The 16116-nt window shown below is 44.6% G+C and overlaps 1 protein-coding gene across 2 annotated transcripts in view; it reads left to right on the top strand.

The window, feature by feature from the left end:
- The first annotated feature begins 661 nt into the window (after positions 1 to 661).
- The window catches only part of PIK3AP1 (phosphoinositide-3-kinase adaptor protein 1), a 40035-nt gene continuing 24580 nt past the window's right edge, over positions 662 to 16116 (top strand). For both annotated transcript variants that reach the window (XM_088531428.1, XM_088531427.1), the window contains exons 1-2: positions 662 to 729; positions 5860 to 6276. In XM_088531428.1, coding sequence (XP_088387554.1) covers positions 717 to 729; positions 5860 to 6276 — 430 coding nt within the window. In that variant the 5' untranslated portion in view covers positions 662 to 716. The remainder of the gene's footprint in view (positions 730 to 5859; positions 6277 to 16116) is intronic.

Below are 16116 nucleotides of genomic sequence, written 5' to 3'. Positions count from 1 at the left end.
CATGCTTCAGTGCAGCCAAGTGGTTGGTTAAAAAGTGCAGTTTGCCAATGTGGATTAATAGCCAGTTCTGTTAATAACTATGCTTACCTGCATGTGAAGGAACTGCCAGTCCCCAATGGAATGTGGGGTGGAAAAATGACTGAGGAACAGGCAGATATCTTGCTCTCATCATGTCATTTAATCTTTTTCCTCTGTAGCAATCTCTTTTTCTTCCTACTTCCCTGCCTCCTCAAGCAGGAGTCTGCCCTACAGAGCTAAAGTTCACTTACAACCTAAGCCACGGGAGCTGTAGCAATTCACAATAATCCCCTCCCAAAAGGATGTGGGAATTCTAGCTGCTTGCTTTGAAAGCTGAGCCCTACAGCACATCAGCGCCCGGGTTCCTGGAAAGCAGAACTGGGAAGGGTGAAAGTTTTGGATCGCTGTGGTGTGTTAGGCAGGGCAGGACAGGAGGGGAGGGCTGCGGCTCGTGCGCCGGGGCTTCGCTCTGGAGATGCGGGGGTTTCGGGTGCGCGTTTAACAGCGAGGATGCGGTGCCCGGCGGCGCTCGGGGGCGGCCCGGGCCGGGAGGCGGGGCCCGCGGGCGGGCGCAGGGACAGAGTCCCCGGCCGGGCCGAGGAAGTGGCCGCGGGAGGGAGGGAGGGAAGCGCCGCCCGCGCCGCCGCTGCGCCCGCGATGTGAGCGACGGGGCCGCAGCCCTGCCCGCCGCCCGGACCATGGCGGCCCCCGGTAGGTGCCGCGGCCGCGGGCGGGTCCCCCCGGCCGCGCTGCCCTCGGCAGTGCCGCGCGGGTGCGGAGCACGGCCAGGCTCGCCCCGCGCTGGGGCGCGGAGCCGGCTTCGCAGCTCTTCTCTGGCGCTCGTCTGCTTGTGTGAAAGAGGAAGGAGGGTCCCTCCTGCCTGCGCTCCGGCGAGCGCCGGGGCCAGCGGAGCTTCCTGCGGCGGCAGCCGGGCCACTGCTCCGGTGGCGCCCGCAGCACCCGCTCCGTGCCCCGCTCGCCGGGGCTGTCCCGGAGGAGATGCCTGCCTTCCCGCGCGCGCTTCAGCTCGGCCAGCCCGGAGGGAGGGTATCCCGCAGAGCAACTGATGTGCCCAGCCCTTAGCGGGCTGTTTTGAACTCGCTTCTCCCCAAATACTGCTCTAGTCCTCAGTGTTTGCATACCGCCTTTTTGGGGTATTGCCTGCTGCCCACTGGCACGGGATCACAGACAAGCTATCCTAGGCTGCCATCGCTGGCAATGTTTTGGCTACTGATGTGTAGATAAAGCTGGTTAGAATACATCTGCAGACTCTACAGAGAATGAAATTTAACCTATATTGTGTAAGTTTGCCAAATTTGCAAGTTCCTCTCCCTGCAGGGGAGTGTACATGTTTGCTTCAACTAAAAAAGGAAAAACGTGCCACCCCGGGTGTGAAGTAACGTTAGTGTTTCGCTGGCGCGTATCTCCTTGAGATGTAAAAATAATCTGAATGAACCCCACGGGAGACTCCTGGACAGAGAGCAAAACTGCTTTTCTCCCTGTAACCAGAAGTAAGTTTCAATAAGGCTCTTATAAATAGAACAACTTTAGATTCACATATTGTTAATGCAAATCTCTCATTCCTATCATTGAAGTTTTGTTCACATTTTTTTCTCTAGTTTGATTCTATTTTTTATCTCTTGCTTGTTTGCAGTGCTTTAAATAAAGTCAAGGTTTTCGGTTCCACTCAAACTGAGAGATCTCACTAGCCTGTTAATGATTACTGCATGTGATCTCTGTTACTTTGTTATGCATTCTGGGCAGGCAAAGTATGTGTTCGTTTCGTCATACATCACTTAAATGCACCAACTTTAGACACGAAAATATTTGAAAGGTGCTGAGGGCTGTTAATGGCTCACTAGGAGCTCTTAACACCTCCGGGAAGGTCTCACTCATACAGGAATTGGGGTCTTAAGAAACAGTGGGCTGAGTTTCATTTATATCATAGAAAGTTGTTTTTGGTTAGAAGTTGGATTTCCCTCTATCAAGGACTGGTATTTTGGAAATAAGCGCATCTTTCATGTACTTAAATCCCAAAGTAAATTGATGATAATGAAAATAGGCTACATAGCGTTCTTCCGTTTAGTGAGTGCTTGGGAGGGATTTGATCTAGCAGATAAGAAGTTAAAAAGTGATTTGCTTGCCGCTGAATATGATCATCTAAGATGTCCGTCAGCTTTTTTTTTTTTTTTTTTTTTAACCTGTAGTTGGTCTGTGGACCTTGAAAAATCACGGTCTACTGAGGAAAGGGCTGCATGAGATGACAGAGAGAAGTGAATTGATTGTTAGAGGGCTTGAATGTCTGAATATTGGAATCCATTAGTACAGTTTAAAAATATTAATGATGTGTAAATTGACAAAGGTCAAGCCTTTCAGCCAGTAGTAACAGCAGATGATATCTGGTCGAATTTGGGAAGTGTTTAGTGGTTAACAGGTAATCTTAGCCAGAGTTGATATGCTGACTTCCTCCAGTGTTCTTTAGCTATTTTAGTGGCTCTAGGTAGTTAGAATTGCGTGATATGGTTATAAGCTGCTATTCTGTGTTTACTCCGAACTCAGGGATTGTCATTTTGCACATCTGTCCAAAGATGGGCCTGTTTTGTTTCCCTCTCTGAGAGGGACTATAAATGCACAATACAATCTTATCAATTTAGGACACTTTTATTCTCTTCTTGGACTCGCCATGGGCCACCTTTGTTTTTGAGCAGATTGTTTTATTTCCTTCTCTATTTCATTTACAGTTTATAAACTAGAAAAGCTTTATCTCTTGTTCTGTCTCTGCACTATTTAGTTTGCAGGATTGCAGCCTCTATTAGAGGTCTTCAGCATTTCTACAGCACTGGTTTGCAGTCTCATCAATTTTATGCTATTACTGTATATTGGAGTTTACAGCTGAGCATTGAAAGGGACTGTTGCACCTTGAAAGGAGTCCAAGGGTTGTTTTTATAATTGCAAACTGCTACAGACCTACACCTAGATGTTCTTCTATGAAATAAGCAATTAAACAATACCTGCAAGTGTTTAAATACTGCTGACATCTTGTAAACTAAAGCAATAGTCACTTTTAGTCTGTAAGTCTGGGATCTAGGAACAAAATATTATTGAATCTTAAACTAATTTTAACTTGGAAGCGTGATTTTTCTTTTATTTTTATTTTTTGAAAAGGTTAGCTGCCTGCATGCCCTTTCCTCATCTTACTACCATATACACTGTCTGAAGTCATTCTCGCTGCAGAGTGAAGGCTGCCTTCTGTTTGTTCTTCGTTTTCCAAAACCCAGCCTGTGAAATGTGGTGTCAAAGCAGACAACTCACATCAGGGCTCAGTAGGAATAAAGTGCTAGATGTTTGCCTAGATATTTCCTTATGTGTGTACAATAGGTGAAGTTTATATTGTGCTTTTAAGTGTGCTTAAAAGAGTATTCATACGTCAGTTACAGTTTTACTGATGTATAAAAAGGTGGGGAAATTCACCCCCTTCCCCCAAAAAAAGCATTGTGTATCCTCTGTTTGTTTCCCTGAGGACTAGAGTAGTTTGTGCTACAAGGTGAAGTATTTCACCAGGCAAATAACGGCATGATCCAAGAAAGCAAATTCTGTGCCATCTTACTAGAAAAGTTCCCCTGGTAGTGTAAGAGACTAGAGGCCTGCACATAAGAGAGTCTGTGGAGAGCTGGAACAGAACAGAATTGGTGGCGCTGGTGGAGCAGAGGTGCACGGGGGAACTGATTCCTTTCCTAAACACCAGGTGACGTTTGTCCCTGATGGGTGCAGACGTTGTACTGCTCTTGGCTATGTTGTCTATGGAGATATGAATGCTGAGAGGGAATGTGGTCTGGCAGATTTGCATCTTTGTGCCCATTTTGGAGAAGAAAGGCTTCTGGCTTCATAGCGTCCCCACAGTGCAATACGTGGTGGGAACTGAAGGTCTGTGGAATCTCTTCCTTTAGAGATTTTCAAAATCCGCATGGATGCAACCCTGTACCACGTGCTTTAGGTGTCCCTGCTTGAACAGTGGACTTGAACTAGATGATCTCTAGAGGTCCCTTCCAAACTCAATCATTCTGTGGTTCTGTTTCTTCTCACATCACAGCCACTGGCTCCAAGGTGCCTTGGATTCCTCCCCTTGCTGCCTCCAGGGTTAGCAGTGGGTCTCCCATCTGCCCAGGGTTGGCTCATCTGGTTTGCTGCATTCCCTGCACCTGGCTGTGCTGTGCCTTCCCCCTGCCCATAGTGATGATCGCCATTGGGCCCCGAAAGAACAAGTTGCTACTGCGCTTCCTGAAGTCTCTGGTTCTCCTCTCTTGCTCTTTAGAGTAAGACCTGCTAAAGTCTACCTGTTTCCCCTGTTTCTGGTTTTGCAGTTTTATCTTCTCTGTGAGGTGGTCTTGAACCAGAAGGGGATATTTTGATGACGGTGTTGTTCTTACTGGGGTGAAAACCATCCATCTTCAGAACAGTTCTGCTCTCTTCCCTAACGGCCCCCAGGGCCACTTTATAGCTTTGATGGATCTCCTCCATGGAGAATACTTTCTCCTACAAACTTCAGCCTGGGTTTTGTGAATTGCACACACACAGAAGCATGCAGCTATTATGGGACCTCTCAAACTGCATCCTGTATATTCTGTAGATCTAGGATATCAGTCTTTCCTGGATAGAGCCTTTGCAGTTATGCAGGTAACTGTACCATTATTGAGTGGATATAGATGAGATCTCTAAGCTTTACTTTTCGATTGCACCACTTCTGCTTAACTGCAATTTACAGAAACGTTTGCAATTGTATGGTCAGGAGCTGGGTGTTGTAGCACTCGCATTCAATCCCTCTTTCACATTTCAATCCTTACAACTATAATAAAGACTGTGGATCAGGTGGCAGAATGGAATCTTTGGAGGTTGTTCAATTTTAAGTTTAATAAGGTGACTGCAGAAGTACCATCTCTGTTCTTGGTAAATTTGCTCTTTCTGGCATGCAAAATTTTAGGCAGTTGTCTACTTTAATTAGAAAAATCTGTGTGTGTTTGCTTCTGGATGGAGATGGGTTGGAAATGTTGTACTTTCAAAGAGTCAAAGTGGGGTTAGAAGAAAAGCAGTCTACTAAATAATTTTGGAAATGCTAAACACTGAAATTTACCATGGGACCACAGCCATAATCCTCAAATCTGGGTAAACTTCTTCACAGGTGAAGGGAAAAAATAAGTTCAAATTTAAACACTGGGGCTGTTGCACGTATGCCTTCCGGGCAGTTTGCCTCCTGCTGCAATGACAGCAAATGACCAGCCTAGTGGAGGCCATGGTGGCTTCCTGTGAGCATCGTGAGATGCTATTTAAATAAAGACCTTTCTCCTTTTAGGTGTGCTATGTTTAGTGTGTGCTCTACTTCAGCATGCAACGAGCAAATTTGTGTTGCAGAGCCCTTAAAGTTGACTCAAATTAGTCTTATCTCTCACCTGAAGGCGGATTGTCCTTTTCAAGCTACTTTTGTTTTGGAGGTTGAGTTTTCATTTATTTATTTACTTATTTATCTATTTATTTGTTTTCCTATTGACATGCCTTACATCTGAAAACTTCCACATATGGTGTGTTTCACTTAAAGCTACATAGGGATTTTGAGAATGAAAAAACTATACAACTTTTAGTAGGGAAAATGCAAACAGAAGTTGATCCAAACTTAGAATTGTCCAGTGGCTCTGAACACCTGCTTGCTTTGCCTATACCTGCTGTTCTCTTAAAGTGCTTTGAAGCTTCTTAATGAAGGACAGCCCTCTAGCTCTCTCCTTCTGTAAAATGGAGAGTTAGGTTTTGCTGTGGCTTTAATGCTCTTCTCTTTTTTTGCCACCTGCACAGGAACCCCTGGAGGATATGATGTGCTGATTGTGTATGCAAGTGACGCCACTGAATGGTGCCAGTACCTTCAGAATCTTTTCCTCTCTACTCAGCACATCCGAAAGCATCGGATTCGAAGCTACCAGGTGGAAAGTGAGGCTGCAATTTCCCGTCAGGAGCTGGATATCTTTGGCAGAAGTCGGAGTATCATCGTTTTGCTCTCTGCTGAACTGGTGCAGAGCTTTTATCTTCCTCCGGTCCTGCAGAGCCTTCAGGAAGCTTTGTGGCCCCCGCACAAAGTGGTCAAGCTGTTCTGCGGGGTTACAGACTGTGATGACTATTTGACCTTTTTCAAGGACTGGTCTCAGTGGCAAGAAGTCACATATGATGATGAGCCTGATGCCTACCTTGCAGCTGTCAGGAAGGCTATTTCAGAAGGTAAGGTTGTGTTTCCTAGTTGGGGTTGGGGGAAGGAGCTGTGTGGTCTTGTTCATCCTTGTTTTAATACTGAAATAGAAAATTAAAATAAATTCCACGAATCTGTGTAAGCTAAAAAGTGCTGCAAGCTGGGTTTGGTTTAGCTTGTGAGTTGGTCACTAAGCAAATTCACCAGTGACTCTCAGATACCATTCAAATTCAGAAGTTATCTTAGGTGTCTGGTTTTGAACGCAAACGGAAAGTAAAATTAACTCGAAAGTTCTACCTGTAAATTTGCCTGCAGTTTGTTAACCCTGATCAAGGGAAAGTTATCTTTTTCTTCAGAGTTATCTTTCCATCATACTGGGAGCAAGATATAGTTATCCTTTAATGTGTATTGCCTAGTGTTCAGCCTAAAGTCAAAGCCGAATCAATTTGTTACATGTGAATGAATAGCAGAGGTTAACTATAGAATTGCACTAATGGACTTAAAAGTGATCCAACCAGTCCAAAAGTGACCAGACTTCTCTGTCATCTCATAAGGATCCCAGAGGGCTTTACTGGTACAGAAGTGGTTATGGCTGGAGACAATAGGAGTCTAATCTATGTAGTTGTTGGTGCATCTGACCCTTCCTATGCTCTGGAGGCATGTGTGGTGCTCCTTTGAGAGATCCTGAGAGAAATATGGAGAGCTCCTGTGTATGACAACACTGTCCATCCTTTGGGTTAGTGTTCCTTGCCAACATTGGTGGGTAGGAGTATTGCAGGTGCCTCTTGGGTTAGGGCTGATCTGATCAAGTTTTATTCTTATGAAGCAGTGCAGACTTCTTGTGTGTCTGGTGATGTCTGTATCAAGGGACTTTATGCCAAGGATTAACTATGATGGCAAATGTATTATGATAAAAAGATATTTTAAAGTTATGTTCTTAGGTACATAGTCTTCCTGGAAAAAGATGACTTGGGGTTTGTGCTGGATAAGGCGTTTGCAGGTAACCAGATCACAAAATACAATTCCAGTGCCACTTAAGATCTACAGGTTAGACCTCCCTTTCAAACTCCCTTAAATCACCTGGACTTCCCAGTGGATGAGCTAGACATAGTCTGGCTCCCTCCCTTCGGGCCTGTAGCGAAGACAGCAAATGGTGGCTGAGGTTTTATACTCTTTTAAAAAAAAAAAAAAAAAAAAAAAACAGAGATTAAATTTGCTTTTCTGCCATTTACTGGTAAAAGTGAAAGTTTAGTCGCTGTTTTCCTACAGAACAGTATGAATATCTTACTGATTTAAATATGCTTTTCAAAGTTAGGGAGGTTCAAGCAACATGTGTCTGGATTGCTAATGTTAATTATTTTACTTGAATATATCCAAGGATTGCCAGAGTTTTAAATCAGAGCAGGAGTAAGCTCGGGTAACTGAGGGGTGTGTGGAAGCACAAAAATATATTGGTCCTGAACTCTCTTCCTCCCAGAACAAGTTCTTGTCTGTCTTTTTCGGTCTAGTCCAGGGTATTCCAAGTGTATGAAGTACAATGGTGTCAGACAGAAGGTTAGTGCTTCTCGGGCTGTGGGGAGATGGGAAGCACAAGTACCCGAGTCCTGCTGCCAGGCCTCCCGGCTGGTGGAAGCTTCCAGCTCCCCTCGAGCCTGCCCTGGCAAGGGGCAGCACTGCACTGTCTGTCTGAGCAGCCAGCAAACCCTTGTGTTGTGCGCAGGGCTGTGTGGAGACCTGGCTGGCATGCATCTGTAGCAAAATGTCTTTGGGGAAAGGCAGCAGGAGTCTGACCTTATGACAGTCTTTAGACACCTCTGGGAAAAGACTCTCTGTTGAAAGTTAGCTTGCACTGGCGGGGGGGTTGAAAGCAGTTTGTGCTTTAGCTACACATATAACACTTTTTTTTTTTTAAGGGAGTAATGCTTTGGACTTGTGTTGTTTTTTTATGTAATAAAAATGATTCCATTCATTTTCTGTTTTCTTACTTGAATAAGAATGCATGTATCTCAAATTGGCTTTGTGAAATCACATACCAAATATGAGACAATATTTGGCAGAGGAAAAATGAGAAAAATAAAAATTCCCACTTATCATGGAAACTCCCATTTGCCGTTATTTTTTTTTTAAGCAATTTCCAAACAGCTTTCTAAACATAGATGTTAGATTTCTCCTACTGTTACAGAAGCCCTATCTGATGTGAGCTCCAAGACATACATAAAATTTGCGCGATGTCAAGCTTCTTCATCATACATATCAGAGCAGTTCTCTAGGCAAGTAGTTCCCTGTCACCCTGACTTGTGTGAAGGAAGAATCTACTCGAGGTAGGCTTATTTCAGGGCAGAAGTATTTAGCTGAATGTAGCTGATCCTGCCTCAGCATGGAGAAAGGGGTTAGGTGACCTCTTCTGTCCTGTCCTTCTGCAGACCAAGCTTTGTGAATGACCTCAAATGCAAATGCTCCGTTGCTTCCTCTGAAGGGAAGACAGCCCCAGGTGTACACAGTTCCCTTTCTTGGTGGGGAAACTGAAAACTTTCCTCTTGACTGGTGCTAAAAATCAGCATTTGCCTTGTTAGTTTCATTGCAGACAACTTTGGTATGAGTGGCGTCAAGTAAGAGTGTTTGTGGCAGCGGACCTCTTCCACAGAGAGACCCAGCTGGTGCCGTGTTCCTGGTACTTTGTTAAGTTTTGAGATGAAGGCTTTGAAGTTTGGAGCTCTAAGGAGGTGTGAGTTAAGTCCACTCTACAGTGGACTGATCCTTCCTGAGGAAGGCACTCCTCCATCTGTACAACACTTGGATTATTTCCAGCAGTGCCATACTGTGTATCTGGGTCTTTTTGTGGAAGTATTTCTATCTATGTGCATTTGTCAGCACTCCTAACAGCAGTATCAGCATACAGTGACAAAAATAAAAATAATGCAAAAATGAGAGAGCTTCAGCTTCCTGATAGCTGAAATCCGAGTGAGTGGAGCATATGACATGGCATAGTGGGGACAAATCCTCCTCTGGAGCCTGCCCGCTGTCCTTGTTCGGGCTATGCTACTGCCTCTGCCGCAGCTGTTAGGCTGTGGTTTGGTTGGTGCATCATGGGAACATGCCGCCCCCAGACATCACACACACAAAGCTATTTTAACTACTATTAGTTTAGCACAAAGTAAGAAATGAGGAAGCTCTCATGAAGCCTTGGTGAGAGTAAACTGTGTGCTGCTGCTGACCCTTGGTCTCTTCTAAATGCGGCTGTGTAGAACTCTACATCTTCTTAATCATGGCGAACTACAGAAGGTAGCAGGTTTTTATTATCAGGCAGTTTTTCAAAATAGGATGAAGGACAGTGGACAGCTAGAAGAAGCTGGTAAGATGGAGGAAGTGCAGAAAGCTGGGATTTTTCCTGAAACCTCCTAGTCCTGGTGCACCTGCAGAGCAAGGCAGTGAGCTTTGGTAATGCCACAAGAAAGGTATGATTTAGGAGGAATGCAGTAGGAACTCTCAGGGTAGAACCATGTTTGTGCCACTCTGAAAACTGGTGGGGTACGAGACTTGTGGCGTTCTTATGATGTGGTTGTGAAACAGCAGTTTTTTTTTCCGTACTGGGCTTGTTGCTCCTTCATTAGGTCTATGAAAAGCTTAACATGCAGAAGCTATTTGCCTGCCCAAGGACTTGTGGTCTGCCATTGCAGGAAAGAAAGATGCTATCAATGGGCTGATTTATCTGCTGGAGTGAAATGGCATAAGATAAACGATGTAAGTTGTTGTCATTCTTCTTGTGCATGACTATGTATTGAATTAACTTCCTGGATTTCTTCTGTTGTACTGATGAAACTATGAATTGAATTACAAGACATACGATGCCACAAATCCAAATGCATGGAGGTCGAACTCTTAGGATGTTGCCAGCTACCATCAAATTAGTGGTTTTTATTTTCTTTCATTGCTTGCCTTTATGTGCATAAAAGCTGACTCAGTTCTATAGCTTTCTTGAACAAAAGGAGAGACCTGACTTTGTGAGCAATCTGGGTGAAATTAATGGCAAAAAAATGTTATGTAGCATGTGGGCTTTTATTGAAGCAAGTAGTTATCTTTTTAGTGCATGTAGAATAGCTTTTAATTCGTGAGTATTCGGCGCTGCTTATTTGTTCGCCCTTACATGTCAATTTCATTCACACTGGCATCTGGTTAGCTGAAGTGCCCTTATTTAGTTGCAGTCAAGAAAGTGGATTTGAACTTCAGGATTTATCTTCTGTCTGCTTCAAAGATTGCTCCTTTTTCCAGCTCAACAGATGTTCATAAAGTGGCAACATGATGCACCAGGTGTCAGAAATGGAGTGCCTCAATCGGTACGTGCTGTCTTGCCAAGGATGCTGCTCGTCTGAGCTCTTCAGTAGCCACTGCTACTTTTCCAGGTGCAGCCGGAGGTCACTAGAAGGCAGCGCAAAGTATTACCTTGAACCCACAGAGTGGGGAGAAAGAGCTGCAAGAGGAGGGAAAAGCTGTTTTTCTAAGAGCACCAACCCAAGCTCAATGCCAGAGTTGCTGGAATGCTGCGCTCTTAACCTTGGAGTGTTGGGGTTGTCTTGCAAATACAAAATTTTTTTTTTGAGCAAGAAATGGCAATGTCTTGTTTTAGTCATACAAATATGCCTGTCTCTAGAGCTCTAAGCCGGACCAAAGCACAGGCTTGCTGCGAGGTCAGTGTTGGGGCCGTTGAGCTTACAGGACAGCACATATGCAGTAAACTGGAAACTGCAGCCTCCCTCTCCACAGATTCAGTCTGTCTTGTATGGTAATGTGCTTCTTCCAAGAAGTGCTGTGCTGTGGTTTTAAGTGCCTGTGGAGCTCGCTGTTGCATTTAGAGGTAGCACAAGGCTCGAGTTATGCAGCAGCTCTTCCCTGTACCGGTGTTTGTGCTGTGTATGCAGCTCTAGGCTGGTGCAGTGCTCCTGTTGCCTCGCTGGAGCATCTTCACTTGCCTGTGCTAGATCCTGGCATTGGCTTTACCTCACCAGTAGATCTCGTGAAGTCACCATGCCGTGCTCTCCGTCCTGCCAGGATCAGGAACATGCAACTGCCATTCTCTGCAGGAACCGTTTGTGCCCTTGAGAGGTTCTAGGATCTGGAAATCAGACGTGGATGTCTGCGCTGAGTTTGTGATCTCTGCTTGCATCTCCAGAGGCTGTTGCGGTATTGGAAATGCACGGGAGGAAGCGAGCTGCAGATAGGAAATGACAGGAGCTGATGTACAGATCAGAAAGGACAGGGAGATGTGAAGCTGGCTGGGGTCTGTTTGTGTTTACTTGTGGCTCTGTGCCTGTTGCATTGCAGTCCTCCCTCCCTATCTCACTCTCTCTTTCCCTCTCTAACAGGGCAAATATCTAAGTGAATTCTCAAAACCATTTCCTTGTGTTGAAACAGAAGATGCACTGCTTTGACCCTGCTCTTTGAACGGGAGCGGGTGACGTGTTAGTCATCCACTGCAGTGGGCAGCGAGAGCCTCTCAGATGGGAGCTCGGCTGCCTGGCTGCTTCTCAGGGCCCCTCAAGGAGAGAAAACTTTGACATTCTCGCACAGGAGTTAAGAGTGTGAGAACATACTGGTAGTGTGCCCTTCCGCAGGGCTAGTCGTGTGGCCGGAGAATTTGGAGAGCTGGTTAAAGCAATTGGATAAACCTTAACTAAGAGAGGCTGAGAGAAATGCACAAACATTCTTATTCATCTTTGCAAACAGGATCAAGCAGTTGAAACAGTCTTCCCAGGTGCAGGGCAGATGCATTGCTTGCCATCAAGTTCTCATAAACTCCCAGTTTATGCAAGCTTAAAGTGATGCCTCCCTGTTTGTCTTCCATAGTTGAATAAGGTTCAAGAAAATCTAGAAGGGCTGCATTCTGTCTCGTTAGACTGATGTAATGAAATGATAGCTCAGAACTTGGAAAGTACAGAAAGTGTTGTGGTTAAAAAGTATCGGGTTGTAAGACGCTTCGTGCACATCATAAATACTAAAAATATTTATCTGTAGCTTACATTTTTGATAATCTTCCCCACAAGCTGTGCAAGGATAGTGACTACATCTAATTTTAAATATCCGCCCAAGTATACTACAAGGCTTTAAAAAACTTTTTATAAGGGCTAAACAAAGAAGCTAGGGATCATCATTGATGGCTTCTTCCGATTTGGGACAGCTAAATTAATTTCTGCAAGATTTTTGCAGAAGTTCTTGATCAAAATATATGTGCTTTGCAGAGCAGGTCTAAAGGTAAGTGTGGGGCTGAGAGCTTGTTGAAAGACAAAGCTTTTGTTGTGCACTTGGAAAGCTGCTTTGTTTTTAGTGTTGCACTTAGAATTCTGACGGCTGTTTGTCATTACCGCAGAAGACTTTGGACGCTTCTTTCAAAAGTGAACTGAGCATATCAGTGTACCTCGAGTTTGTCAGGGAAAGGTTTCATCAGTAGCACAGACTGATTTTAGCTTGGACTGCTGCAGAAAGTGGTAGTCTGGGACTTCCTTTTCTGGCTTTGGTTTGGTTAAACAGTCTGATGTGGTTGGGTACAGGGCTGCAGGAGCGGCCCTCCAGGGGAAGCTGTGTGAAGGAGAGGGAGGGCAGGATTGCCTCTTGCAGTAGTAATGTGGGTTTAGATCTACTGAGGCCACTTGTAGGACGTTTCTAAACCAGCTCTTGGGCTGGACTTTCAGCTTTGTAGACTTCCATGTGAACATTTTTTTCTATCAGAGACAATTAACCAGCAAGCTGAATTTTCCTCTCAGAAAGACTTGAATCAGTGACTTGTGTATTTTGATTTTTCAGCACCACCAAAAATCCTCAGCCAGGCTTCTCTCTCTTGAGATTTTGATAAGACATATGAAGCGTCTGGCATCTACATGGAATGGTCTGAACCTGCGTCTTCCTCAAAATCTCCCTAAGGCTAGCTGAAGGCTTGTAAAATTTAGTGAGTCGGCAGGCAAGTGGTGGACAATCATAGCAAGGTGTGTTTTTAGCTTGAGGCAGATGCAATGTGAAAACATCCTTGTACTTTCATGAAAGAACTGTGGTATAAATACCCTTTGTAGGAGGCTTTAGACATGGTCATAAGCTTTGGTGGACATATCTTCTGTGTGTTATTTTAGCCCTGAGCTGGTAGTTACTGACTTAGCAGTAGTGATAAGTGAAATGTTCCTTTTCCAGCTTAGCTTAACCTCCCTGTTGTCAGCTGTTCAAGGAAAGTTATTGGTCAACTTGTGGAGGCAGCCAAACACACGTTCAGCTATGTGGGCTGTAGCCTCTGGTACAGAGGAAGACAGAAGGGGAAGCAGGATGGGGAAAAGGGGGCAGTGATGGGGACAGTAGTGTGTGAAGCTGCTGCAGACAGCTTTATTAACACCTGCCCCCAGTTAAGTGCAAAGATTTTTTTTTTCTTTTCTCAGCTCGGTTGAGTCATGGAGCCATTGTTAGTCTTTAGAGTGAACCATGTGTTTGAGATGAAGCACAATCTCCTTTTGGACAATAGCCCTGTGGGGGGGAGCGTTGCTAATCATGTGGTCAGTTAGGTGTTGGAAGATGTTTCTTCTCTAGGACTCTGCAAGGTTATCTGATGAGATTTCTAACAGCAGAACTTGTCAGTTGGTTTCAGAGCAGTATTTTGAGGTGCCTGTTGCTGGGTTTGGAGGGAAAACCTTGCTGGATTCAGACTGTGCGTTTTCCCTGAGGTCTTGCACATTGCAATTGGAAGACTGTCATCTCAGGTGCATCTGGTTGTTTCTGTCAGAGGTCCTGCCCTTAGCTCGGAGCTGCTAGTGAATGAACAAGGCCTCTGTGCTTGAAAGAATATTGCGGAAGGTCATGAATTACAATTACCTCTTTATTCTGTGATAGAATTGCTTGGTGTTCCCCTACTGTCCTGGGGAAATTGCTGAGCTGCTGTGAAACTTGCTTACACTTAGGTCTTGGTGGAGGGTTTCTTCACATGACATGTAACATTACAGACCAAAAGTGTTCCTTCCTGAGCTGCAAAGAGAGGGGGGCTACAAGCAGCAAACCTGAACTGAAGTAGCAGAAGATGCTTTCCTGTAGCCGTGCATGTTTAAGGCACAGTGGGCTCAGGAGTGTTGGCTGCTGGAGCAGGTGATGTGTGGTCAGCAGTTTCTCAGTTGTTACCTGGATGGTCTTGGATCCCTGACAAGAATCCCATGGATGTGTTAATCTAGCTCCCATTTCCATGCATTGCTAGTGTGGAAGGGACTTGCCATTTGGGACTGTCTTGTGCTCCTGCAGAGAGGACACATGTCCTGTGAGGAGCAATCTGATCACAGCTGCTTCACTGCTGACTTTACCTCCTCTGTCCGAGCTACCTGGAGCATTAACGAGAGCCAGGTGGCCTCGTGCCGTTGTCCATCCTGGCGTGGGTTTGACTGCCAGGTTTGGAAGGGAGAAGCAATGGACTTTGCATCTAGTACAATAGGTCTAGTACAAGGTCAAGACCATAACATAAAAGCTGATGATGATTTACTAGTTACAGCAGGAGCAGATGGAACTGCTGGTGACATTTGTTTCAAAACTGGAATTCTGCCACAGAAAGTGCCTTTGATCCCATGGTTACTTTTCTGTGTTCTGCTGCTTCCCCAGCTACTTGAGGTTTTTATTTTATCACTCTCTCTTCTAGCATCTAATATCATTACAAGTTTTTGTCTGTGCTTTCCCTTCTGCATCCTCTCCATCATCGTGGCTTTTCTGGGTTTCTTTTCTTAACCTCACTATTCTCAGAACTACGTGCTTCCTGTTCCTACAGTGCAGGCGTGGTATTTTTTGGTCATGTTCTTATCTGTAATCCTAATATTTACAGGAGTGACTTGGAGTTGCCCTTGGCATAGTTTAAACAACTTTTGGTGACTCAACTTGTTCATTTCAAAGATGAAACTAAAAAATAACTTGGAAGCAGAGTCGAGGAATGCTGAGCTAGGAAAAGTGAACAAATTCATTTCACTTGGGTTAAATTTTAATGATAGTTATAAAAGCCTTTTGTGCTCTACTGGAAAGACACTTTTCTCCTTTCAGTTACATGTTTGTAGTTCTAAAATATAACAAAAGGAAACAATCTCTTAAAGATAAGATGGGATGTTACTTTACAGAGGAACTCTGGGGTAATGTATGTTTTTGAGTTTTAAGGATATATATTATCTTAGTAAGTTATGAAAGTAAACACAACTGTACCTTCCAGCTTCTCACAACCTGGTAAAGCTCTGATTCTGTCAACAGATCTCGTAGTAGCCCAGCTGTGCTCTTCATAGGGACACAACTTTCCTGAGACACACACACATGCACAAATACACTCCAGCAAAACTTGGCCTAGTAAAATACAGCTTTCTTCCTTGATGGAGGTTAAAACTGGTTTACTGTAACTTCCAAAAACCCTTTTATAGGACAAATAAAATGTGGCCATTACTTTTTATATCTGAATATCTGTCCCTTAAATCCATAAACACAGTGGCTAAACCAAGCTGCTTAGGCTATAGGATTGGAGGGAGAGGAAGGTTTTTTTGAAAGGAGGATGAGATGTTCTAAAATAGCCTTTACAGAACTAAGTAGAGGAGACCTTACGTTTTCCCCTTTATTTGTGTATGTTTTGTTTTTTTTCCTGTATCCTACTAGTAGGACAGAGGAATTACCATGAGGTGTATCGTTGCTGAGCTTATACATCTCTGGTACGGCAGGGGCACTGACAGTTTGCATGCTGAAGGGTGACTTTGCCCTCTCCTCAGAGTTCATCAGTACTTCACCTACTTGCAAATGCAACCCGAGTTACTCGGGGAGATCTAATCTCCTTGGAAAAAGAGGCTGGTGAGCTGTGAGCCTCCAGCGGTAGCAGGAACTCTCTTTGAGGGCCTTCT

Source organism: Tinamus guttatus, unplaced genomic scaffold (assembly GCF_059628265.1).
Source record: "Tinamus guttatus ecotype Peru unplaced genomic scaffold, ASM5962826v1 Tinamus_guttatus_pri_ptg000416l, whole genome shotgun sequence".
NCBI classification, from domain to species: domain Eukaryota; kingdom Metazoa; phylum Chordata; class Aves; order Tinamiformes; family Tinamidae; genus Tinamus; species Tinamus guttatus.
Note: the sequence above shows the minus strand (reverse complement) of the source record. Positions and strands in the feature narration are given on the sequence as shown.